The sequence below is a fragment of the Eretmochelys imbricata genome, chromosome 26 (genome assembly GCF_965152235.1).
Source record: "Eretmochelys imbricata isolate rEreImb1 chromosome 26, rEreImb1.hap1, whole genome shotgun sequence".
Taxonomy (NCBI): domain Eukaryota; kingdom Metazoa; phylum Chordata; order Testudines; family Cheloniidae; genus Eretmochelys; species Eretmochelys imbricata.
Window position 1 is genome coordinate 12,567,893 of NC_135597.1, and position 26,170 is coordinate 12,594,062.

The 26,170-nt window shown below is 42.4% G+C and overlaps 1 protein-coding gene across 1 annotated transcript in view; it reads left to right on the forward strand.

Moving 5' to 3' along the window:
• LOC144257743 (tetraspanin-15-like) overlaps positions 1 to 26,170 on the forward strand; it is a 204,995-nt gene that overhangs the window by 151,765 nt on the left and 27,060 nt on the right. The window contains exons 6-7 of the mRNA XM_077805863.1: positions 12,111 to 12,164; positions 18,022 to 18,138. Coding sequence (XP_077661989.1) covers positions 12,111 to 12,164; positions 18,022 to 18,138 — 171 coding nt within the window. The remainder of the gene's footprint in view (positions 1 to 12,110; positions 12,165 to 18,021; positions 18,139 to 26,170) is intronic.

Below are 26,170 nucleotides of genomic sequence, written 5' to 3' on the forward strand. Positions count from 1 at the left end.
AGATGTCAAGAATTCTAACATTCATAAACCAGTCGGAGAACACTTCAATCTCTTTGGTCACGCAATTACAGACATGAAGGTCGCTATCTTACAACAAAAAAACTTCAAATCCAGACTCCAGTGAGAAACTGCTGAATTGGAATTCATTTGCAAATTGGATACTATTAATTTAGGCTTAAATAGAGACTGGGAGTGGCTAAGTCCTTATGCAAGGTAGCCTATTTCCCCTTGTTTTTTCCTCCCCCCTCTCCCCCCCCCCCCCCGCCAGACGTTGTGGTTAAACTTGGATTTATGCTGGAAATGGCCCACCTTGATTATCATACACATTGTAAGGAGAGTGGTCAGTTTGGATGAGCTATTACCAGCAGGAGAGTGAGTTTGTGTGTGTGGGGGGGGGGGTGAGAAGACCTGGATTTGTGCTGGAAATGGCCCACCTTGATTATCGTGCACGTTGTGGGGAGAGTGGTCGCTTTGGATGGGCTGTTACCAGCAGGAGAGTGAGTTTGTGTGCGTATGGGGGTGGGGGGGTGGTGAGAAAACCTGGATTTGTGCTGGAAATGGCCCACCTTGATTATCATACACATTGTAAGGAGAGTGATCACTTTAGATAAGCTATTACCAGCAGGAGAGTGGGGTGGGAGGAGGTATTGTTTCATGGTCTCCGTGTATATAATGTCTTCTGCAGTTTCCACAGTATGCATCCGATGAAGTGAGCTGTAGCTCACGAAAGCTTATGCTCAAATAAATTGGTTAGTCTCTAAGGTGCCACAAGTACTCCTTTTCTTTTTGCGAATACAGACTAACGCGGCTGTTACTCTGAAACCTGTGTGAAATGTGGTGAAGATCTGTGTGCTTCCTAATTCATAGGTGCCCACATCACACAAACTCCTCTATCAATTGCTGCTAGCAATATTTATTATTTGTACTACAGTTGCTAGAGGCCCCAACCAATAACAGAGCCCCTTTGTACTATGTGCTGTACATGCATGGGGACTGCCCATCTAAATAGACAAGGCAGAGGATGGGAGGGGAACAGATGCTCAGAGAGGGGATCTGACTTGCGGAAGGACAGATAGAAGGTCAGTGGCAACTGGCTCCCCTGTCCCTTGCTCTGTCCACTGGATGACGTTGCCTTCTGTGTGTATCTTAGCAGAGATGTCAAGAACTGAGCAAGGAGACTATTGCCCCTAGAGTTTTTCTCTCCTGGTCAGGGATAAGATACATTGGTGCGGGACGGATGTGTTGGGCAATGCCATAACTTGTGTTGTTTCTGTCCTATGGATACATACTGGACTGTCCATCTGGCACCTTTCACCAGCATGTAATTCACTGAGAAACAAAAAGGGAAAGAATAACAAGTGTCTTCTCCCTGGCCCCATACAGAAAACAGGCCCACTCACTAAGATCATCCTCAAATACCAAGTAGCCTGTGACTGAGAGAGATTCTAAGAAAAGGAGTACTTGTGGCACCTTAGAGACTAACCAATTTATTTGAGCATAAGCTTTCATGAGCTACAGCTCACGAAAGCTTATGCTCAAATAAATTTGTTAGTCTCTAAGGTGCCACAAGTACTCCTTTTCTTTTTGCTGATACAGACTAACACGGCTACTACTCTGAAACCAGAGATTCTAAGGACTCAGTAATCCCATTTAATTGAAGCTCTTTCAGGAGCCCTTTGATAATTAACTTGCACCTGGAAATTCTTTTTGAGGTTTTGCTCTCCAAGAGGAATATGTAGGGCTTTGTGATTAAAATTCCCCAGGGGAGAATATTTCTAGCTTTTCTTCTCCCTATATACAGTGTGGCCAGCATCCAAGACCTTTCTCACATGCATGAGTTACATTCCCAAATATTACATTTACTTCTTTGTTTAATTTAACTGAGCCATATCCCGAGGGTAAAGGGTACTCAGTTTTCACTCTTACTCAGGCAAAACTCCTATCATCTGCAGAAAGGCATAAAAAAACTGAACACAGCTGTCAGAATGAGGCCCACAGACAGACAGAATCCATCATGCAATAGTGTTCATAAGATCTTGATTCAGAGTCAGAATAACTTTGAGCAGCTGAATTTGTATTGTTACATTTTTACTTAGATTCATTTTAGAAAAAATGCTCAGTTTTGCATCTTTCTGAAATGCAGTACCTTGTAGCACCATTCTGTGGCATTGTTTCCATTCTGACCCCATTCTCAATTTGTAGAGTGGTGTCCCGCTGCTCTGTCTCTACTTATCTCGTGAGTGCTCCGATCACAGCCCAACATAGCATGGCTGCAGGCAACCTGGAATTATTCCCCATTTCTTTAGGGTTTTTGGAGGCACTTTACAAGCTGCTCTTAGTCCCTGCAGTCATCACAATTTACCTCTAGAATTCTCAGAAGCCCCTACTTTCACTGCCAAGAGATCTGATGTCGTATTTCAAACGAATCTGCTATAAATAAGTTAGTTCCAATATCAGAGACAAATAGCAACAAAGATGGGCAGATGTCAGGCTTCCACCTGCTTGCTTCTTGGAGGTGCTGTCACTAGATGTCTTCTCTTCCACAGAGTGATATTTTCTGGGCACACAGTAAAACTCTTGATTTCTCTCTGTAGAAAGGAAAGTGAGGCAGAGAGGGTTACTGGAAAAGTCCACCTGTCACCATTTATGTAAATCTCACAAGGAATGCTCTGAGAAATTGGAACAAGATCTCTATTATAACACCTAAAGCAAAAAATGTGTACTAACTATTCCTTTTCCTATTAGTTATAACACTTTCCACTGTTATATTGCTTTGCAAACACTCCAGAGGGCTACAACAAGGCTATGTGCCTCGTACGTATTCGAGGACAATTAGGGATTTAAGTGGTGCATAGGGCTCATGATGGCCTTCTGCATATAGGTATATTTCATGCACTAAGGAATTAAGCTGCTTACATGGAGTTAAGTACTGTTATCCATCTCCATCTTGCAGATGGTGAAAAAGACACACAGAGAAGTGAGTTTCCCCAGGTCACAGAAGCAGACTGACAGAGTTGGGAATAGGATGCAGATCTCCTGACTCTCTCCGTCTTGTGTTCCCCTGTCAGTATGCCCAGTTGTGAGTCACAGCACTTCTCTTAAAGCAAAGCCATGAAATATTGCTGTTGAAACATCGGCAGTGGGTGGAAGGTGAGGATTTTAAAGTGAAATTCAGATTTCTTCAGTGGGAACAAGTTCAACTTTTCTACCATCTGTTATGCTTGTAAGTGTGAATTCTGCTCTGCATCTAGGCAAGAACATAAGAACGACCAGACTGGGTCAGACCAATAGTTCATCTAGCCCAGTATCCTCCGACAGCAGCTGGTGCCAGGTGTTTCAGAGGGAATGAACAGAACAGGGTAATTTATCAACTGATCCATTTTGCCCTGTCATGTAGTCCCAGCTTCTGGCAGTCAGAGGTTTAGGGACACCCCGAACATGGGGTTCTGTCCCTGACCATCTTGGCTAGAAGCCACTGATGAAACTATCCTCCAGGAACTGATCTAATTCTTTTTTGAACCCAGTTACACTTTTGGCCTTTACAACATCCCCTAGCAATGAGAATCATGGGTTGTCTGTGCGTTGTGTGAAGAAGTACTTCCTTCCGTTTGCTTTAAACCTGCTGCCCATTAATGTCATCAGGTGACCCCTGGTTCTTATGTTCTATGTGAATGGGTAAATAACACTCCCTTACCCTCTTTCTCCACCCAGTCACAATTCTACAGGCTTCTGCAATATCCTTCCAAGATGAACAGGGCCAGTCTTTTTAATCTCTCCTTGTTCAGAAACATTTTTATTCATAGAATATCGGGTTTGGAAGGGACCTCAGGAGGTCATCTAGTCCAACCCCCTGCTCAAAGCAGGACCAATCCCCAACTAAATCATCCCAGCCAGGGCTTTGTCAAGCCTGACCTTAAAAACTTCTAAGGATGGAGATTCCACCACCTCCCTAGGTAACGCATTCCAGTGCTTCACCACCCTCCTAGTGAAATAGTGTTTTATAATATCCATCCTAGACCTCCCCCATGGCAACTTGAGACCATTGCTCCTTGTTCTCTCATTTGCCACCACTGAGAACAGCTGAGCTCCATCCTCTTTGGAACCCCCCTTCAGGTAGTTGAAGGCTGCTATCAAATCCCCCCTCACTCTTCTCTTCTGCAGACTAAACAACCCCAGTTCCCTCAGCCTCTCCTTGTAAGTCATGTGCCACAGCCCCCTAATAATTTTTGTTGCCCTCCTCTGGACTCTTTCCAATTTGTCCACATCCCTTCTGTAGTGGGGGGACCAAAACTGGACAAAACACTTCATGTGTGGCCTCACCAGTGCCAAATAGAGGGGAATAATCACTTCCCTCGATATGCTGACAATGTTCCTACTAATACAGCCCAATATGCCTTTGGCCTTCTTGGCAACAAGGGCACACTGCTCACTCATATCTAGCTTCTCGTCAATTGTAATCCCCAGGTCCTTTTCTGCAGAACTGCTGCTTAGCCAGTCAGTCCCCAGCCTGCAGCAGTGCACGGATTCTTCCTTCCTAAGTGCAGGACTCTGCACTCGTCTTTTTGTTGAACCTCATGAGATTTCTTTTGGACCAATACTCCCATTTGTCTAGGTCACTCTGGACCCTATCCCTACCCTCCAGCGTATCTACCTCTTCCCCCAGCTCTGTTGGCCTTCTCTGTCAGCTTTTTTGACTGTTGCTGCACATTGAGCAGATGTTTTCAGAGAACTATTCATGCTGAATCCAAGATCTTTCTTGAATGAAAAAAGCTAATTTAGAACTCATCATTTTGTATGTGTAGTTGGGATTATGTTTTCCAATACATGTGACTTTGCACTAATCAGTATTGACTTTCTTGTGCCATTTTGTTGCCCAGTCACCCAGTTTAGTGAGAGCCCTTTTGTAACTCTTCGCAGTCTGCTTTGGATTTACCTGTCTTGAGTAATTTTGTATCATCTGTAAACTTTGCTGCCTCACTGTTTAACAGGGTCCCCCAAAGATCTGTACTGGGACCAATGCTACTGGGTATTTACCTCTCTCCATTGTGAAAATTGACTATTTATGCCTGCCATTTGTTTCCTATCTTTTAACAAGTTTCTGATCCATGAGAGGACCTTCTCTCTTATCTCATCACTACTTACTTTAATTAGGAGCCTTTGGTGTGGGACCTTGTCAAAGGCTTTCTGAAACTCCAAGTATCATAGAATCATAGAATATCAGGGTTGGAAGGGACCTCAGGAGGTCATCTAGTTCAATCCCCTGCTCAAAGCAGGACCAATCCCCAATTAAATCATCCCAGCCAGGGCTTTGTCAAGCCTGACCTTAAACTTCTAAGGAAGGAGATTCTACCACCTCCCTAGGTAACCCATTCCAGTGTTTCACCACCCTCCTAGTGAAGAAGTTTTTCCTAATATCCAACCTAAACCTCCCCCACTGCAACTTGAGACCATTACTCCTTGTCCTGTCCTCTTCTACCACTGAGAATAGTCTAGAACCATCCTCTCTGGAACCACCTCTCAGGTAGTTGAAAGCAGCTATCAAATCCCCTCTCATTCTTCTCTTCTGCAGACTAAACAATCCCAGTTCCCTCAGCCTCTCCTCATAAGTCATGTGTTCCAGACCCCTAATCATTTTTGTTGCCCTTCACTGGACTCTTTCCAATTTATCCACATCCTTCTTGTACTGTGGGGCCCAAAACTGGACACACCTAGGTCCTGTCACCCCTAGGTCCTTTTCCGCAGAACTGCTGCCTAGCCATTCGGTCCCTAGTCTGTAGCTGTGCATTGGGTTCTTCTGTCCTAAGTGCAGGACCCTGCACTTATCCTTATTGAACCTCATCAGATTTCTTTTGGCCCAATCCTCCAATTTGTCTAGGTCCCTCTGTATCTTATCCCTGCCCTCCAGCGTATCAACCACTCCTCCCAGTTTCGTATCATCCGCAAATTTGCTGAGAGTGCAATCCACACCATCCTCCAGATCATTTATGAAGATATTGAACAAAACCGACCCCTGGGGCACTCCACTTGACACCGGCTGCCAACTAGACATGGAGCCATTGATCACTACCCGTTGAGCCCGACAATCTAGCCAACTTTCTACCCACCTTATAGTGCATTCATCCAGCCCGTACTTCTTTACACTAAGTACACTATATCCCCTTGATCACTGTATCCACATGCTTGTTGACAACCTCAAAGAATTCTAATAGATTGAGGTATAATTTCTCTTTACAAAAGCCGTTTTGACTTTTCCCCAACGCATTGTGTTCATCTATGTGTCTATTCTTTATTATACTTTCAGGCAATTTACCTGATACTGAAGTCAGGCTTACCAGCCTGTAATTGCCAGGATCACCTCTGGAGCCTTTTTTTAAAATCCGCGTTGCATTAACTTCCCTCCAGTCATCTGATACAGAGGCTAATTTAAGCAATTGTTTACGTACCACAGTTAGCAGTTCCACAATTTCATATTTGAGTTCCTTCAGAACTCTTGGGTGAATACCATCTGGTCCTGGTGACTTATTACTTAGTGACTTCTGAGGTTTTGCTGTTAGTTTTTGTGTCTTTTGCTAGTTGCTCTTCAAATTCTCTTTTGGCCTGCCTAATTATAGTTTTGCACTTCGCTTGCCAGAGTTTATGTTCCTTTGTATTTTCCTCTGTAGGACTTACTTCCAATTTTTAAAGGATGTCTTTTTGCGACTGTCTCTTTTACCCTGTTGTTTAGCCAGGGTGGCATTTTTTGGGCCTCTTATAAATTTTTTTTTTATTTGGGGGAATATGTTTAATTTGAGCCTCTAGTATGGTGTTTTAAATAGTTTACATTAAGCCTGCAGGCACTTCATTGTTCCTTTTAATTTCCCTTTAACTAGATTCCTCATTTTTGTGTCTTTCCCCTTTTTGAAGTTAAATACTACTGTGGTGGGTGTCTTTGGTATTTTCCCCCCTACAAGGATGTTAATTTAATTACCTTTTGGTCGCTATTATCAAGCGATTCTGCTGCGTGCACCTCTTGGACCAGATCCTGTGCTCCACTTAGGTCTAAATCAAGAATTGCCTCTCCCCTTGTGGTTTTCAGGATTAGCTGTTCCAAGAAGCAGTCATTAATGTCAGGAAATTTTATCTCTGCATCCCATTCTGAAGTGACATGTACCTAACCAATATGGGGATAGTTGAAATCCCCCCATTATTATTGGGTTTTCTGGTTTTGTAGCCTCTCTAATCTCCGATGAAGTGAGCTGTAGCTCACAAAAGCTTATGCTCAGATAAAGTTGTTAGTCCCTACGGTGCCACAAGTACTCCTTTTCTTTTTGTGGATACAGACTAACACGGCTGCTACTCTGAAATCTAATCTCCCTGAGTATTTTGCAGTCTGGTCAGGCGGTTGGTAATATATTCCTACTCCTATCCTCTTATTATTAAAGCATGGAATTTTTACCCATAAAGATTCTGTGGTTCAGTTTGAGTCATTTAAGATTTTTGCTATATTTGACTCTACGCTTTCTTTCGCATATAATGCTACTTCCCCACCAGCATGACCTACTCTGTAATTACGGTATATTTTGTACTCTAGTATTACTGTGTCCCATTGATTAGCATCATTCCACCAAGCTTCTGTAATGTCTATTATATCCATATCCTCATTTAAAAACAGCAGTCAGGTTCACCCATCATAGTATTTAGACTTCTAGCATTAGTATACAAGCACTTGTAAAATTTGTCAGTATTTAGAAAGACTATTTGCAAGCTGTTATTGGCCACCTTGTATGTTAAAATTAATATTGCTGATAATGGGCCAATAATACAGTGAATATAAATGTTATTTGAAAACCCATGTTTCTCCCGCATCTTATCTATCAAGGTTTTTCTGTTCAAGGAAATTAAAATATCTCTTAATAGAAAGAGAAGAGATTGGCACAGATGAAATCCAAAAGCTAGGACAGACATATTTAAAAGCTAAGTAGACCAGATTGGTGTACCAGAAATATCTGATGCAGCTGGGAGCAGGTGTCATGATGTCATTACTGAACCTGAAGGCTGTGTGGGCACCGGGTCGGGAAATTGAGATGATAAAAGAATCCTGAGTCATTTAATGCAAAGTTGGAAATAGCTGGAATAGGAGAAAGTGCCAGACAAATACATTTTCAAAAATTAATTGATGACAGAACCTTATGGTCAAATCCTATAGAATTTAATAGGGATTATGCCAGTAGGATTTTTATTGAAATTCAACAGGTTTGCATAGGTTTTTAGAACATTTTCTATGGAATTTGAGTGAGAAAGTTACCCATGCAATAGATTTTTGGCTCAACCCCTGGAATTCCAAAGCAGCAGCATTATAGATATATTGTATTCACACCCAAACACCTAGAAATACAAGACCGAGCCCCCAGAACCTTACAGGGCTATGCTTTTCTATTTACATTCTATAAGATGCAGAACCTGTAGACAGTTTCACTGTGATTAAATTCTGTAGGACTTTTCCAGAAGTGCAGAAGAAGTCTTGCAAAGACAGCTCAAAAGACTTCATGGATGTTGATGTTATTGGGTCCTAATGCAACCTTTCTGGGTAGAACCCATGGGAAGAGAATACATGGGAAAACTCACCACAAGGTTCACCACATAGTTTTATCAAGAGCTAGTTGGGAATTTTTCAACAAAATAGTTTTTCATCAGAAAATGTTGATTTGTCAAAACTGAAACTTTTCACGAGAAACTACCCTGGTTCTGACAAAACTCTCACCGGGAAAGGTTTCTTGGGTCCACGGTGAAATTGCTAGTCAAAATCTGTATCTGTGTGTAGAGCCCAGTGGTTAGCACGCTTATTGGGGAAGTGGGAGACCCGGCTTTAAGTATCTGCTCTGAATCAGGCAGAGCAGGAATTTGAAGCCAGGTGTCTCATATTCCAAAGAAATGCCCTAACCACAGAGATATTAACAATTCGGGGGAGGGGGATGTATGTGTGTCTCTCCTTGCCACCCCACCCCCACCTTCTGTTCTGTGAAAAACCTCAGAAGACCTCAATTTTGTCCTGATATAGAATGGGAAATATCTGGAAAATGTTCACAGGGTAGGAAAATTGTTTCCCATCCAGCTCTAGTTTCATCCTAGTACTCCCTTCCGGCGGGAGTGGGGGGTTCTCTAAAACTATGGAGCTGTGATATCGACTTGGCAGTTCTGTTCTCAGCCCTGTGAACCTGCGTGGTGAGCCAGCATCTTCGCTGCTCTACAGTGAATCATCGCTGCTTGCAATGAGAAGTTCTCCCCTAATACTCAGCACTTTTCATCCATAGATCTCAAAGTGCTTAACAAAAGTGGGTAAGTATCATTGTCCTCCAGTGCCTGGACATGCTCTGGTGGCACTAAAAATGAGCTTGGAGGGGGAACGTGTGCTGGTCAGTATGAATTAAACCTAAAGGTCTGCAAACATTAAACACATTACACATCATGTTTCCCTTCAGGGAAAGTAGCCCTGTGCAGAGGACAGCTGGTTTAATGGCTTCACTGTTGCATTCCACAGCAAAAAGTACTTGAGGGGGCATTAAACCACAGCTGCATTTGTAGACCCCATTCTGCGGGGGAGCATCAGCCCTTCAGGAGGGACATAATAGGCTCAGCATGGGAGGTCCTTGGGCCCTGTATCTGGTACAGTCCTGGAGAAGTGTCCTACAGCAATTGTGTTGCTATGCAGGGTGCAGTCCATTGAATAACATGTTTAACAAAAACGAAAACCCTGCTTTCATGCAGGACAGGTGAAATGGCAATCTCCAGAACTATAAGTCAAGCAAGATTCAGGCCTGGTATAACTGTTGTCATGGAGTGTGGAGGAGTCAGGGCCCTGCACCCCCCCGCTTCCTGCGATTCCCCGTGACTCTCAGCCAGCCAGTAAAATGGAAGGTTTATTAGACAACAGGAACACAGTTCCAAACAGAATTTGTAGGTACAAACAGGACCCCTCAGTCAGGTCCCTCTGAGGGCAGGGAGCTTACTTGGGGCTCCCTGTGTTTGCTCAGACCACTCCAAACTGAAACCCCCTCCAGCAGTCTCTCCCCAGTCTCCCCCCGGTTCCTCCTCCAGCCTTTGTCCAGCTTCCCGGGCAAAAGGTGTCACCTGGCCCCAACCCCCCTTCTGGGCTCAGGTTACAGGTTCAGGTATCGTCCCTCCAGCGAAGCCACCCCCTGCTATCCCATCCCCAATGCAGACAGTCCCAGTAAAACTCCCCTGCAACATCCCCAGGTCAATCCTCCCCACTCCCAGCTCCTTCACAACTCTGTACTCCAGGGTGTGAAAAACACACCCCTGCATGACGTAGTTATACCAACCTAACCCACTGTGTAGACGGTGCTATGTCGACCCCGTCAGCATTGCTGCTGCCTCTCGGGGTGGGAGCTTATCTACGCCGACGGGAGAGCTCTTCGTTAACGTGCTACAGTGGTGCACCCATGGGCACAGCTGGACCGATGCAGCGTAAGTGATGACGCATCCTTAAAAGGCTGGATCCTCAGTGACACCAAAGCCCCCTTTATACCGTTCTGGCAACATCATGGCGCCTTAACACAGGCGTGAATTACATTTGCCCTCATTCAGAGGCCCCATTGCACTGTCCGAATGGTGCAAATGAGAAGCAAACCCAAAGGATGAAATCCTGATCCCACTGAAGTCAATGGGAGCTTTCCCATTGACGTCAGCGCAGCCAGGATTTCACCCGTGTGCCCAATATAACACACACACACGCTCCTGAGCAATGGAGTTATATCAGCCTTTTTAACTCTGTTCTGTTTGCCACAGACAGGCAGATTAGCAGTGCATAAATGGAAATGGAAAAAGGCGTGTTTTACAATAGCCCTGAGCAGTGACATATTGTCAAAACAACTATTTGTGGTAAAGAAATGTTAGAATAATTTCCTCACCAATTATAGAAGGACCAGACTGGGGCTTAATGGCTGCAGCCTGTTCTACGGTTTCTTTTATGCCACATTTTACAGAAAAGCACAATTTTCTCCAAAATGTGCACATTTCTCCTTTTCATCTCTGTGCCTCTAAAACATGGAAAGTTTGTTTTCTTGTCTAGCAGCTTTTACTGGTTGCCAAAATTGTCTCATTGCTAAAATTATTATGCTTTCAATGGGGCCATTGTATGGACACAACGCACCTTTTGAAATATACACCTAATCTCAGTTTATTGCCTTGAAATAAGAAAGCTTCTGTTTGATCCACAAAATAAGCGAACGTGCATTATAGTCCTGGTCCTGAGGCATGGTGAATTCCTTCTTGTCAGTGTATTCAGCAGGCCTTCTGCTAACTTCCCTGACAATTCTCAGGCTTCTCTGCCTTTCCTGGTATTATCAAGAATCAAAATGACCAAAAACCAGAAGAAGGTCCGCTCTCTGACAGAACTGGGATGGAAATGGTGGGCCGCTCATGTGAAACCTGCTCCTTTGTAATTCCCAAGCCAGTTTCTAAACCTCTCTTGGAAAAGTCCCATGGACCATAGAGAATGAGAGTTTGTGTTCTAACGTTATCACGTTCTCCAATGAGGGTATAGGCCCTTATTCCTGAAGCACTTAGATCACCCCAAGGGGAGAGATGTTACTGAGGGTGGTGTAATAGGCCATATAACTAGGAGTAATGGAGTGAAATTAAACAAAGAGAAAATAAAGAAAAATTTCTCAGTAGGAAGCTGCATAAACTCCCAAATGAATTGGTAGGAGCCCCTCCCTGAATCGCTGCAAACTGGACCTAGCAAACACTGGACGTCACATTGTAGGTGGCAGCTCTGCATTAGCCAGCGTGGAATTAGCTAAGATGGCTGGATGGGAAAGACCTCACTGCTGCTATGGGAAAAACTCCATGCATATTACTGACTCTCAGGCATCCGTTAGAAAGCTCTGGGAGTATATTGCTTAGTCTGTAGCTTTTGTGTTGTGTTGGAAAAAGTCCCCACTGATGTCAGAGTCAGAGGCTTGTTAACTACTTGTCTTGTGCTTGTGATGAAAAGTCTGAGACACAAGCTCCAGAGACAGTGGGAGCAGCTTGTATATGTCTCAGGATTTTTTTTTTTTGCATTTCCTCAAAACTCAGCTCTAAGCCTGAAACAATTTTCCTGTTAATAGGTCCCTGGAGAAGTCATCAACACTCTGTGTGGATACAAGACCCTTGAAAAAGAGGTAACATACACCTTTTATTTGCAATGTATCTCTGAGGGACCTGGGGATGTTTAGTCTACGGAAGAGAAGAATGAGGGGGGATTTGATAGCTGCTTTCAACTACCTGAAAGGGGGTTCCAAAGAGGATGGCTCTAGACTGTTCTCAGTGGTAGCAGATGACAGAACAAGGAGTAATGGTCTCAAGTTGCAGTGGGGGAGATTTAGGTTGGATATTAGGAAAAACTTTTTCACTAGGAGGGTGGTGAAACACTGGAATGCGTTACCTAGGGAGGTGGTGGAATCTCCTTCCTTAGAAGTTTTTAAGGTCAGGCTTGACAAAGCCCTGGCTGGGATAATTTAATTGGCGATCGGTCCTGCTTTGAGCAGGGGATTGGACTAGATGACCTCCTGAGGTCCCTTCCAACCCTGTTATTCTATGATTCTGTGATTCTCTGCTTGCTGGCTACTCCTTCATGGGCCATCCATTCTAAAGGCATATGCTACTTCAGGAGCTATATGCAGGACTGGATGATTCAGGCACACTCTCTTACGAGGAGTCTCAGGAAGGAATACTGCTTTGAGGCGTGGTGTTGGGGAGAGTGCGGTATATCTTATTTGTGCTGCAGGGTTATTTGGTCAATGTCCTACTTCATGAATTGCTGTTCATTTTCCTATTGATTGGTCATGTGTCTAATCAACCACTCGGGTGCCTAAAAATGAGAGAGGTGTCTCTCTGGGTTTTCTCATCTGCTATAAATCCAATCCTCTGGTGCATCAGAACCAAGCAAAATTAATAAATGTACCTTCTTTTCTAAGAGCTGATGAGCTGAAGAAGGCTTAATTGGGGGTATTTTCTCTGTATTTTTATAACTAAGCTATTTTTGTGACGGGTTTCATTTTTTTTTAAAGAAAACTTTTATCAGAGAAGAGCAGTCTGCTTTCCAGCAGTCTGAGCGATGGACAGAAGAAAGTCCTTGTGATGTCCGTTTTTGGGGCAGTGATTGTCTTGCTGTAATGTCTACAACATCTAGCACAGTGGGATCCATGGCCAGAGCTAATAGTCATTACCACAAGACAGACAAATAGTGGATTCTTTTTTCAGCACCTTGCCTTCCGAAGGACATCATGTCGCCACTAAAATGCAGGGCATCCGTCTCTGGAGAGGGGCATGCAGCAGTCCCCACACAATCCCTGTAATTTATTATTCTTGTTACATGCTTAATATTGGGGTCACTCTCAGCAGCTCCAGTAAGATCAGGACCTCATTGTGCCAGCTGCTGTCCAAACAAAGAGGAAGATCTGGTCCCTGCCTCAGCCATAGGAGCAGGATTACATTTTTAAACAATGCTGCCAGAGCACGACCCCCACTCTTCTTATAAGCATCATCAGATTTCTAAGGTCTGCACAGAGCGGGAAGACCTTGAGACTTTCAAAGTCTCGTCTATAATGAGTAAATTGAATGGAGTGCAACTTATCAAATTCAGAAAGGCCAAGGGCCAAATTTGAACCTTTACCTTTCAAGGTACTCTCAAAGCAACTTTCAAGTCTGATTATCAGACCACTGAGCTATCCTTACCACATTAGAATGAAATTTGAAACCTTGCCCTGCCACCTACTTAATTCTATACATAACTATGATGTCTGTTAGTTGGCTATAGGTGAAAGGAAAGATTTCATTACTGTCAAAGGGGAAAACAAACAATAGAGGCTCAAGCGTCAGCTGCCGCTATAAATACAATAAATATGCTGTAAAATGCTGTTTAGTAACTTTGTAATAAAGGTCGTTCACCCAGAACCTTTTCCACCTGCACATTATTCATTTGGGGATAATTAAGTTAAAAAGCTGCTAGGCAAATAGAAAAAAAAAAAATCAGAAAGCCAGAATGCTAAGCTCTCCTTTATAAAGGACTGTCTGATGTATCAATTACAACTGGCTTGTCATGCAGATCCTGAGCCCAGAAGCATGATGCCTCCAAAAATAAACATGTCCACTGCAAATGGTAACTTGTGTTTACAGCTTCGAAAGATCATTAAACCTGTCATCTCCTCATCCCCAGCTGATTCTATGTGACAAACATGATAATTAAAAAGGTGAGGAGGGCACGGTGCAGCCTGTCCAACAACAACAACTAAAAGGGGGTAAAGCAAAGTGTATGAATCGTGCATTTTCATGACAGGTTGGTTTGTCCTTTGAAAGGCTTTCAACTCCAGATCTGACAGGAAGGTTGTCTCCTGTCTTACAAAGGCTTGGAAAGACGTGCGGAGTGTCCTCACCTGTCATACTCAACTACTTCATTGAGGGAGCATTTCACTGTCATCCTTTTAATCTCTGAGGAGGATGTCATTTCTGGCTTGTGGGGCTGCTTTTCCTCTCCATGGCTGCCCAGAGATTGCTCTCTCTGTGCAATTGCTTTTCTTTTTGTAACCGACCCACAATGTGGGGGGGAGGGGGCCTGCTCTTACCTCAGATGGTTGACCAACGAGTACTGCTGAGCTTTTCAAGGTGGATAACTTGTTAATTCCACCAACAAAGGCCTGTGTAACACACCAGGGTGTAGGAGATGCAACCTAGTGGTCAGAGCAGAATTAGAGGTGTGGTTGAGGACAAGCCAATGGTCAGAGCCACAGTCAATTGTTTATTGAGCCCAGCCAAGCTCATTGGGCTGCTAAATGACCATGCCTGGAGCCAGCTGAGTTCCTGACAGCCTGAAGTTGCCCCATCTATAGGAATCTCTTCTCTCATGGTGGCAGATGCTGTTGTGAAGCACGTTATTTACACAGTATTGTTATTTATTTGTTTTGCAGTAGTACCTGTCCACCCTTCTCAAGGATCAGGCCCCCTTTTGCTAAAGAACAGAGGGTCCCTGCCCCAAAGAGCTTACAGTCTCTAAGTGCATTTTAAGTGCATCAGAGACACATCTGTAAAAGCTGCTAATAAAAATAAAGATTTTCCATTTTATAGCACCTTTCCTCCTTCACAACTATTAATTAAAGTGAGGCAGGTTGGTTTTGTGGTTAGATCCCAGGACTGGATGTCGAGAGACCAAGGTTCTGTTCTGTATCTTTCAGACTGTGTGATCTAGGGTTGCCTCAATTTCCACATCTTGTAAAATGGGCACCATACTTCCCTTCCCCACCAGAGTCTGGTCCATGCATCTTTTCTGCCTGATGTGAAATGTTTTGACATCCTCTGATGGCAGGTGCCAGAAGTGCAACAATTTATTATTTAGCATTAAGCCTCATGATACCCCTGTGAGGTAGGTTAATATTCTATACAATTGACAGGTAACAGAGGCAGAGACAAACTAAGTCATTTTCCCAAGGTCATACAGGGTCTAATCTGAAAGTGCCAGCCGTTGCCAGCCTCCATTGGAGAGGGCTGAGGGTGCTGAGCAGGCCCGCTTCAGAGGTAGGAACAGAACCAAAGCATTGTTTCCTAGTTATTTGCTCTGACTACTAGACCAACACACACCTGTTGTCATTACCCCAAATTCAGAGCTTGACACACTGTGTGAGTAAACAAAAAGCCTTCAGTCTGTCAAAAGAAAAGGAGGACTTGTGGCACCATAAGTCCTCCTTTTCTTTTTGCAGATAGAGACTAACACGGCTGCTACTCTGAATTCAGTCTGTCAGGAATTCAGCAAACGGATCATCTCAAAGGCTTAGAAACTCACACTTCTCTGGGTTTTGTTTTTATGTGAAGGAGAGGGAATTATGAAATCTGAAGGCAAATCAAAGACATAACCGATCAAGTGGAAAAGGCAATGGTGGTTTGCTGGGAAACCGTTTGTGTAGGATGGGATTTGGGCATGCAGTGCATACAGGAGAGAGGGAGAGATGGTGTTTATATTCCTATTGGCATTTTCTCCAGTAACAGCAACTAGATTGTTTTCTGACACTGAATTCCTGAGTGATCTGATTTGAGAACTTCAGGGAACTGAATATTCATTTCTCTGATTTCCAGAAGAGGCTTTTAAGGTGCTGCCTACGCAGTATGGCTGCCTGTCTTCCTTCCTCTTGTGGCTGGCTCACGTATAGAGGTCTGTACAGCCTTTGAGCTATGTTTTACTCAGGCAGTAGAGGTTCATGCTTCTAGATCCAGAGATCCAGGGCTCAATGCTTGACCTTTCCAGGTATGATATGTTACATGTACATACAGGATTATCTCATTGACTGCAACATTAAGGGCCAAATTGCAGCTGTCTCAATATTAAAGCTAGTGCTTCGTGAGCACAGGGTATGAGTGGAGGACCATTAGCACTGCTTACAGTGCTGTACGCCCCAAGCGGGACAGGACCAGGTGGAAATGGGTACATGGACAGAGCCCCGCCCATAGTACACACCTAACAATGCTGCTAGGAGCACACGCTGCAGTTTGTGTGTTTTGGTTTGTTCCATTTTCCCCAGCTCCTGCCCAGCATAGGTAGGATGCTTCCAGACAGCACCCTAGCACAGCTCTGGCTGGCGTAGTTGTAATGTAGCCCAGAATCTGTTTGGTCTATGTTTATAATATTATAGAAGCATAATGAAAAATTCCAGTTTATAGCCAGGTGCAATAGGAATTTTAAGAAGGTGAAATCTACCATCTGTCTCATGACCTCCCCCTTCTGAATGCTTGTAAATTTCAGTGTGTTGATAACAGTCACAAGCCAAAGTTCCCCTAATACAGCTCTTAGTCCTCAAGTGGATTCAGTCTCCCATCTTTTCAAAAACTGCAAACGGGGGTATTCGCTGTGCAATTGTTTTGTCTTGTGGATGCACAGGTACACTCTAAAGACGGTCAACTTATTTCATTTAGGGTGCCTATGCTAATGATTTTTGGCCACTATTAACGTGGAATGGATTTAAACCAGTGACTCAGCAGAAGTGCAAGACTCCATCTCACCGATCATGACACACCTTTCTGAGCTGAAGGAGTCTTTCTTGGGCCAGTTCCAAAATCGGATACACCAGAGTAGCTGTTGTGGATTTATAGTATACAGGCGTAAATGAGACTAGAATTCACCCCTTTTTGTCGTCTAATTTGTGAATGGTCTCTAAGACTCTGGATTCGTTTTTTTCTATCTTGAATATTTTCCAGCTAGTTTCCTCTTAAAATCATACATCATCAAAATGCAGCCTCTGTTCTCTCTATGGGATTAAGAAAAGCAACAGCAGTACCATAAGCCCAATGCAGAAACAGGAGTTAAACACAGCTGCTGACTCAAATGTGTTCCAATACTTTAGATATCATAGGTCATTTTAATAGGCCTCCACTGTAGGCAGGGGAGGTCAATACCCATAATTTACTGCAATCTATTTTGCTGCTACTGCACTGCACAAATTCTATCAAGGCCAGTGAAATTACAGCCACGTAAAAGCAATCCTTCTTTAGCATTTATGGCTGTCCCTTATTTTGTTCCCAGGTTTTAGCAGATAGGTGAGCTCATTTAGGAAAGAGAGAGGTCTGTGCATGGTGACGCACTTCCAGAGATCTCACAGAAAATACATCTAGTAACCACAGCCAATCAAAGTGCAGATCAAACTGAGCTGGCTGAAGTTGTTATAGTTTTAGGTAGAAAAGCTTTGGGCTTGAATTTTAAATGCACAAGGAAGGTAAAGGTTAACCATGAGATTTACCCTGATTTCCGTGCATTGTGTAAGAATTGCATCCACTCTTTAAAAAGATGCTTTTTTTACATACTTAATGGTTGTATCCTAGTATAAAAAGCTTTGGAAGTGAATATTGCAAAGAAATAAGTTACACCTGGGTGTAACATATACCTTGGAATCTAATCACTGGCAACCCGGATCACTTCAAAGGCACAAAGAGCAGTCAGGCTCCCAACTCCCATTGGTTTTCAAAGTATCTTACTCCCTGGTTTTGTTCTGCTTGCAGCGACTGCAACTGGTTGACATTATCCATGTGCGAGGCTGTATCCATGCAGTTGGCCTGTGGTTTAAAGACAACTTTGAAGTCACTTTTGGGATAGTTTGTTCCTTGCTGCTTCCACAGGTACGTGAGAACTCTTTGTCATTCACTATCATCATCCTAAGGGACTTGCCCTTTTCCAGTCATTACTTGCAGGGTTATGTAAAAGGGGGGAAATCTACTTTATTTTCACCTCCAGCTTTGTGTGTCAGCTGGAAAATGGTCCTCTGCTTCCTCTGACGAGGACGTAGGGAAGGATGGTTGTTACTGCTGTACTGTTACTGCTGTACTGATCTGCTAAAATTAGATGGGCTATCACACTTCTTCAGCTAAGTGCCATGTAGTGTAGGGTACACCTTGGGGGTGAAAGGACACGGGAAAGCTCCTCTTGTTTTCCTTTCCAAAAATTTAACAGCAGTATGCATCCTGAAGTTAGCCAGCTAGGCTTTAAGCACTTTTGGGCTTCTGGATTCTTGGCAGGTAAAGTCTGCAAGTAATGTATTGAACTGTTTTGTGTTCACTCCTGTAGGAGAACAGACATTGCTGTATCCTTTATAAACTGTTGGAATGAAATTAGGTACTTTATCCTTAAGGCAAGCCACTGCTTCAGTGCGCTTCCAGGAGTAAGACCATATGACACGCATGAGAGAGGACCACCATCTTCTGGAGCATAACTGTAACCCTGGGCTCCTCTGCTATATTGTCCCAACAAGTATTAACTCTCGGCTTTGATTTTGCAAAACCAGAAGTGGTTTGGATTCAGGTCCCATCTCATGTGATTCCCACAAAACTGGTTCTGCTCCACCTCTGATTTTTGTTTACAGAGAATTCTTTGAATGTGAACATCAAGATATACATTGACACAATAGGGGAACTTTCCCTGTTCCAGAGGGAGTGCACAGCATTGAAAAATCATCAGTTAGTTCTTAAGCAGAAACCTCTTTCTGCAAGACCAGGGTGTTCATAGAAACTGTGGGAGCTGAACATACAGCCTCTTCTTTTACTTAGCCATGAGCACACACTGTTGCCAGTAGCAATGCACTTTGTCAGCACCGACGGTTTTTACTGCACCCTGTAGTTCAGAGGAATAAGTCACTGTAAGTCAGGTACACTATTCTAATCACATTGGTATGTTGCTAGAAAACTTTCTTGAGCATACTCTTGTGTCACAAGTCACATCCCTCACCAAATAACCTGTGATGGCCTAAAATATTGGATATGTGGTAATTTTTTTCTATTTTTATTTGCTCCTAAAGAAAGGTTGTGGAATGCATTGGTGCATACAGTTTATCTGTGCCTGCTACAAAATATTCTCTAACTGTGCAGATATGCGATCCATTCAGTCTTTCATGGTGAAAGGAATCTGGATTCTGAATAGTATGAATCTGAAGCATTTATGGCCAGTTTGGGGGCTTGCTTTCTAAACTGATTGGTTTTGGGTTGCTTTCTCAGCTGACTGCATATTTAATGGACCCATTTAATTTTGACATAAGGTGCTTGGAACTGCTACCAAAAGAACCCAAGCTGGAGACATATAACAATACACTAGAGGCTAAAACAGAGGGAGGCCGGATTGGGACTTGATATTTAGCATTAATTAGTCCTGCCACGAGTGCAGGGGACTGGACTAGATTACTTCTCAAGGTCCCTTCTAGTTCTATGATTCTGTGATGCTATATACCGTTGTTGTTTATCCTGCCTCAGCAGCCCTAAGAAAGAAGTGATGCTTACACACGGAGAGGATATAGGTTGTTTACCTAAAAACCTATTCGAAGCATTGTATATTTCAGGATGTGCTTTACCGTATTAATCGCTTTAAATTACTGCAAAGATTTTATTTTAACGCAGCACGGAAATTTTATTATTGATAAGATAATAATATATAAAACCGAAGCTTTCATTGGAGCATATGTTACTGCAGCAAGGCTCTTCTACATTTGTTTTTGCAACACTTGTCAAACAGAAGATAAATATTGAACAACCAAAATAAGGATTAAGCATAAATTGGCTAGGGAGTGAGTACGTTCTGCATTACAGACTTTCGATAGGATGAGCAATTCTTATAAATTTCCTGGCCTAAGTAGGGTGATCAGATAGCAAGTGTGAAAAATCGGGTCGGGGTTGGGTAATAGGCGACTATATAAGACAAAGGCCCGAATATCATAGAATCATAGAAGATCAGGGTTGGAAGGGACCTCAGGAGGTCATCTAGTCCAACCACCTGCTCAAAGCAGGAGGGGAGGGATAGCTCAGTGGTGGGGGGAGGGATAGCTCAGTGGTTTGAGCATTAGCCTGCTAAACCCAGAGCTGTGAGTTCAATCCCTGAGGGGGCCATTTGGGGCAAAAATTGGGGATTGGTCCTGATTTAAGCAGGGGGTTGGACTAGATGACCTCCTGAGGTCCCTTCCAACCCTGATATTCTATGATTCAATCCCCAATTTTTGCCCCAGATCCCTAAATGGCCCCCTCAAGAGGCCAATGCTCAAACCACTGAGCTATCCCTCCCCCTCAGGGCTGTTTCTATAAATTTGGGACATCTGGTCACCCTGGGCCTAAGCTTCTGGGATACATTGTTGTGCACTGTTAAATAGGTGAATCTCTCTGTTACTTCCTACTTACCACATATGGGTGTTGTGATTAGAGCTGGTCTGGAACTTTTCATTGGTACGTTTTTTGTCCAAAAAAAGAGGTTGATTCATTAAAACTGAAAGTTTTTGCTGGAAAGGGTCAGTTTTGACAAATTTCTCGATTCCTCAAATAAATTTTGAAAAAAAGTTTTGAAATTGCCAGAACATCGTGGTTTGACATTTTCAAAATGAAAAAAGTTGGTTTTCCAGTTTGAAATGACTTTTTGTTTTGAAACCTAAGCTAACGATAATAAAAAACAAACCAAAAACTTTTAAATTAAAACCATAGTTGAAATCTAAATGGCACATTTAGAAATTATTAACACGAAATGATTTGATATTCTGAACTGATCTTTTGGTTTCTCCGTGTGTGAACATTTTCAAAATTTTTGACTTTTTGTCCCAATTCAGGATGGGAAAAAATTTCAAAAATCTTCTTGGGGTGGCAAAACGGTTTCCCATCCAACTCTAGTTGTGATCGTTACTAGGCAATTGTACGGTGTTTTGGATGACTAGCACTGTCAAAGGGTAAAGTATTCTTGCTATGTTACTGTTAGAAAATTTAAAAATGTGATTAAAGTTCAGTAGATATGAAAATGCAACTTAATAAAAGAACCTCCTTCCTTCTGCACCTCAGTAGTCTAAGAGCATGTTACACAAGCCGTCTGTTGCACTGCAATTAACTCACGAACACAATGATCTTGACTGAGGAGGACAGAATGAATGAACAAAGACAATAAGAAATAGAGCAATGCCTGATAAGTTTCTAACACTTCTTAACACGCTTTTGAGCAGGCTAGCTGGCTCCTTCTGACATAGTGAAATTCTATCAAAACAAAGAACAAATTCTTCCCCCTTCTAGCAAAAGGGAGCTGGAAAGGGAGTCAAAGTGTCCAATGGCTAGAGCACAGGACTCGGAGTCCTCTGACACTGACCAACTGGGTGACCTTGAGCAAGCCACCTTATGCCTTAATTTCCCATTTGTAAAATGGGGGATAATGATCCCTAATCACTTTTCTCAATCCTTAAGTTAGAGATAATGTCTGCCCTCTTCTGTAAAGCACTTTGAGCTCTTCTGTTCAGAGGCACCATATAAATGCAATGTATTAAACCTCATGAAAGCATACCTTGTTGTGAAATTTCTGCCTCGCTTCTGGGAGTATTGCAAAAATATTCATTCTTGTAGTATTTTGGTGCCTCCTGATGGACCCAGCAAGTGCAAAGACCCAAGGGAAGGATAAGAAATCAGCTGAAAGGTTTGACTTGAATTTTTCCTGAAGGTTCAGATTGGTTTGTCATTATTATCAATGCATCCAAATTCATGCATATGGACTTTGAACCCCTGCCTGTGGTTTTTTTTCCTAATGTATTATCAGCATATTCGCTTTATATAATTAAATTCATAGTACCAAGTGTACCTTATATTTTGCCATTTCAAGTTTCACTCTGTTGAACATATGGCATTTAGACTCAATAGCCCTGGCACTATAATATTTCCTGTTTCTTTGACAATCTGAGCAGCTTCTAGTTCTCAAACAATTTGTCAGAGTCCTTCCACCTTCCCTATTTTGCTAAATATTCTGCCATCGCCTTTATGGTTGGCAGTTTAATCACTTGTAAATTTTCCTTCCCAAGAGCCAGTATCTGTAGAGCACTTCCCACTAGACAATGGAAAAGATTAATATTTCCAAATTAATTACTTGTCCTTGACTTTCTCTTCTGTCCTCTTTAAACACTCTTTAATCCCCATAGCTACCTGACATAATGGGATTTCCTGCTGGATATAGATAAATGAAGTGTCTTTATTATTCACTCTTCAATTTCTATTTCACTGGAGGCTTTTAATAGCTATGAAGTAATAATAAATATTAGGACTATTGATTAATCATAGAATCATAGAAGATTAGGGTTGGAAGAGACCTTGGGAGGTCATCTAGTCCAACCCCCTGCTCAAAGCAGGACCAATCCCCAACTAAATCATCCCAGCCAGGGCTTCGTCAAGCCGGGCCTTAAAAACCTCTAAGGATGGAGATTCCACCACCTCCCTAGGTAACCCATCCCAGGGCTTCACCACCCTCCTAATGAAATTGTGTTTCCTAATATCCAACCTAGACCTCCCCCACTGCAACTTGAGACCATTGCTCCTTGTTTTGTCGTCTGCCACCACTGAGAACAGCCGAGCTCCATCCTCTTTAGAACCCCACTTCAGGAAGTTGAAGGCTGCTATCTAATCCCCCCTCACTCTTCTCTTCTGCAGACTAAACAACCCCAGTTCCCTCAGCCTCTCCTCATAAGTCATGTGCCCCGGCCCCCTGATCATTTTCATTGCCCTCCGCTGGACTCTCTCCAATTTGTCCACATCCCTTCTGTAGTGGGGGAACCAAAACTGGACGCAATACTCCAGGTGTGGCCTCACCAGTGTCGAATAGAGGGGAATAATCACTTCCCTCAGCAATGCTCCTACTAATACAGCCCAATATGCTGTTGGCCTTCTTGGCAACAAGGGCACACTGCTGACTCATATCCAGCTTCTCGTCCACTGTAATCCCCAGGTCCTTGTTAACTCATGCGATTAACTCAAAAAAATTAATCACGATTAAAAAAATTAATCACGATTAGTTGCACTGTTAAACAATAGAATACCAATTGAAATTTATTAAATATTATTGGATGTTTTTCTACATTTTCAAATATATTGATTTCTATTACAACACAGAATACAAAGTGTACAGTGCTCACTTTATATTATTTTTATTCCAAATATTTGCACTGTAAAAATGATAAAAGAAATAGTATTTTTCAGTTCACCTCATTCAAGTACTGTAGTACAATCTCCTTATCGTGAAAGTGTAACTTACAAATGTAGGGTTTTTTTGTTACATAACTGCACTCAAAAACAAAACAGTGTAAAACTTTAGAGCCTACAAGTCCACTCAGTCCTACTTCTTGTTCAGCCAATCGCTAAGACAAACAAGTTTGTTTACATTTATGGGATATACTGCTGCCTGGTTCGTATTTACACTGTCACCTGAAATTGTGAACAGGCATTCACATGGCACTTTTGTAGCCAGCGTTGCAAGGTATTTATGTGCCAAATATGCTAAATATTCCTGTGCCCCTTCATGCTTCGGCCATCATTCCAGAGGACATGCTTCCATGCTGATGATGCTTGATTTAAAAAAAAAAAAAAAAAAAAAACACATTAATTAAATTTGTGACTGAAGTACTTGGGGGAGACTTGTATGTCTCCTGTTCTGTTTTACCCACATTCTGCCATACATTTCATGTTTATAGCGGTCTCAGATGATGACCCAGCACATGTTTGTTTTAAGAACACTTTCACAGCAGATTTTACAAAACGCAAAGAAGGTACCAATGTGCGATTTCTCAAAATAGCTACAGCACTCGACCCAAGGTTTAAGAATCTGAAGTGCCATCCAAAATCTGAGAGGGACGAGATGTGGAGCATACTTACAGATGTTTTAAAAGAGCAATACTCAGATGCGGAAACTATAGAACCCAAACCACCAAAAAAATAAACTTTCTGTTGGTAGCATCTGACTCAAATAATGAAAATGAACACGCGTCTGTTTGTTCTGCTTTGGATCATTATCGAGCAGAATCCATCATCAGCATGGACATATGTTCTCTGGAATGGTGGTTGAAGCATGAAGGGACAAATGAATCTTTAGCGCATCTGGCACGTAAATATCTTGCAGTGCCAGCTATAACAGTGCCATCAGAACACCTGTTCTCACTTTCAGGTGACATGTAAACAAGAAGCCGGCAGCATTATCTCCTGCAAATATAAACACATTTGTTTGTCTGAGCAATTGGCTGAAGTAGGACTGAGTGGACTTGTAGGCTGTAAAGTTTTACATTGTTTTATTTTTTAATGCAATTATTTTTTGTACATAATTCTACATCTGTAAGTTCAACTTTCATGATAAAGAGATTGCACTATGGTATTTGTATTAGGTGAATTGAAAAATGCTATTTCTTTTGTTTTTGCAGTGCAAATATTTGTAATCAAAAATAAATATTAAGTTAGCACTGTACACTTTGTATTCTGTGTTGAAATTGACATCAATATTTTTGAAAATGTAGAAAACATCCAAAAATATTTAAATAAATGGCATTCTATCATTGTTTAACAACACGATTAATCATGATTAATTTTTTTAATCGCTTGACAGCCCTATTAAATATATTATCTCATATGCTATTTCTGACTTGTGTGCATTAACTGTATAACTCAATTAGGCGCTTCTTTTTTGAGTCACTGGTAAAGAAAAATTAATAGCAGCTGATCCCTGACAATCAGGGCCCCTTCAGATGTCTCAAGTTGGGCTACTAAAATCACTACGCACTTTTGAAAGCCTTGGCTATTGTACATAACCAACATATTGTTTCTAATTCTATCACAGTGGGAGTGAAGACTTGCTAAGTAGTTAAACTGCCACTTGGTCTATGTACTTTTTGAATTGTGTTCACTAACTTCACTTCCTTTGTCTTATCGTAAATTCCTCCATTCATTCTAAGAAATTGTCCAGTTCTGTGGTGACACCACTTTGGAAGTGTGCTCTGAGGGTTAGACTATGGGACTGGGCTCCTGTGTTGTATTCTCAGCTCTACCAATTCAGTGTGGTGGTGGGCAGGTCACAATCTCTTTGTGCTTCAGTTTCCTAATCTGCAAAATGGGGAAACTATCCATAATAGCAGCAAAGATCTCAAAGCACCGTAGACCTATTCATCCTCACACATTCATGGCAAACTGAGACCCAGAGAGGCAGATTGGTCTGGTGAAGATCTTTCAGGGAGTCAGTGACAGAACTTGGAACAGAATCAAAGTGTCCTGTGTCCTAGTTATGATTTAGCCACAGCACCATCTTTCCTGAAATCCTGGGTCCTTATCAGGACTGAGGTTTGCCTATCAGTCACTGCTGGTAGCCCTAAGACTGCTTGTAAGGAAACAAAACTCAAGGGCTTGCTCATGTTTCCATGATACTCATTCAAAGGGTGAATTTCACCCCCATGCAGAGGGCCAGCATGAAGCCTACGCTCTCAAATGAGGATTTAAATAGCCCTCATGCTGACTTCCTGCACAGGTGTTAATTTCTACCCCGACTGAAAAGTTTATATTCCAATTGTCCAGTGAAATACCTGCCACTAGTGGCAGAATAAGAAATTTCCTTGTGGGTATATTCCTTTAAGCAATTATTGTTCCCAGTCCTAAGTTTCCATTGTACTGGGGACAAGGGGTATTAGAAATTTTGCTAATAGTTGGTTTTCTATGGGTATCTTTATAAAGCAGTTAAACAATACAGTGTTTGTGTTTGCAAAGCATGTATTTGTTTTGAGTGGTGTATTTGATTGCAGTTGTATGTGTGTGTGCTCATGCACACACAGACAACCAGAACACAGTATTGGAAGCTATATAACACCCCTTCCGCCCCTCCATGATCCAGTTCAGGAGAGAGGTTCTTAGT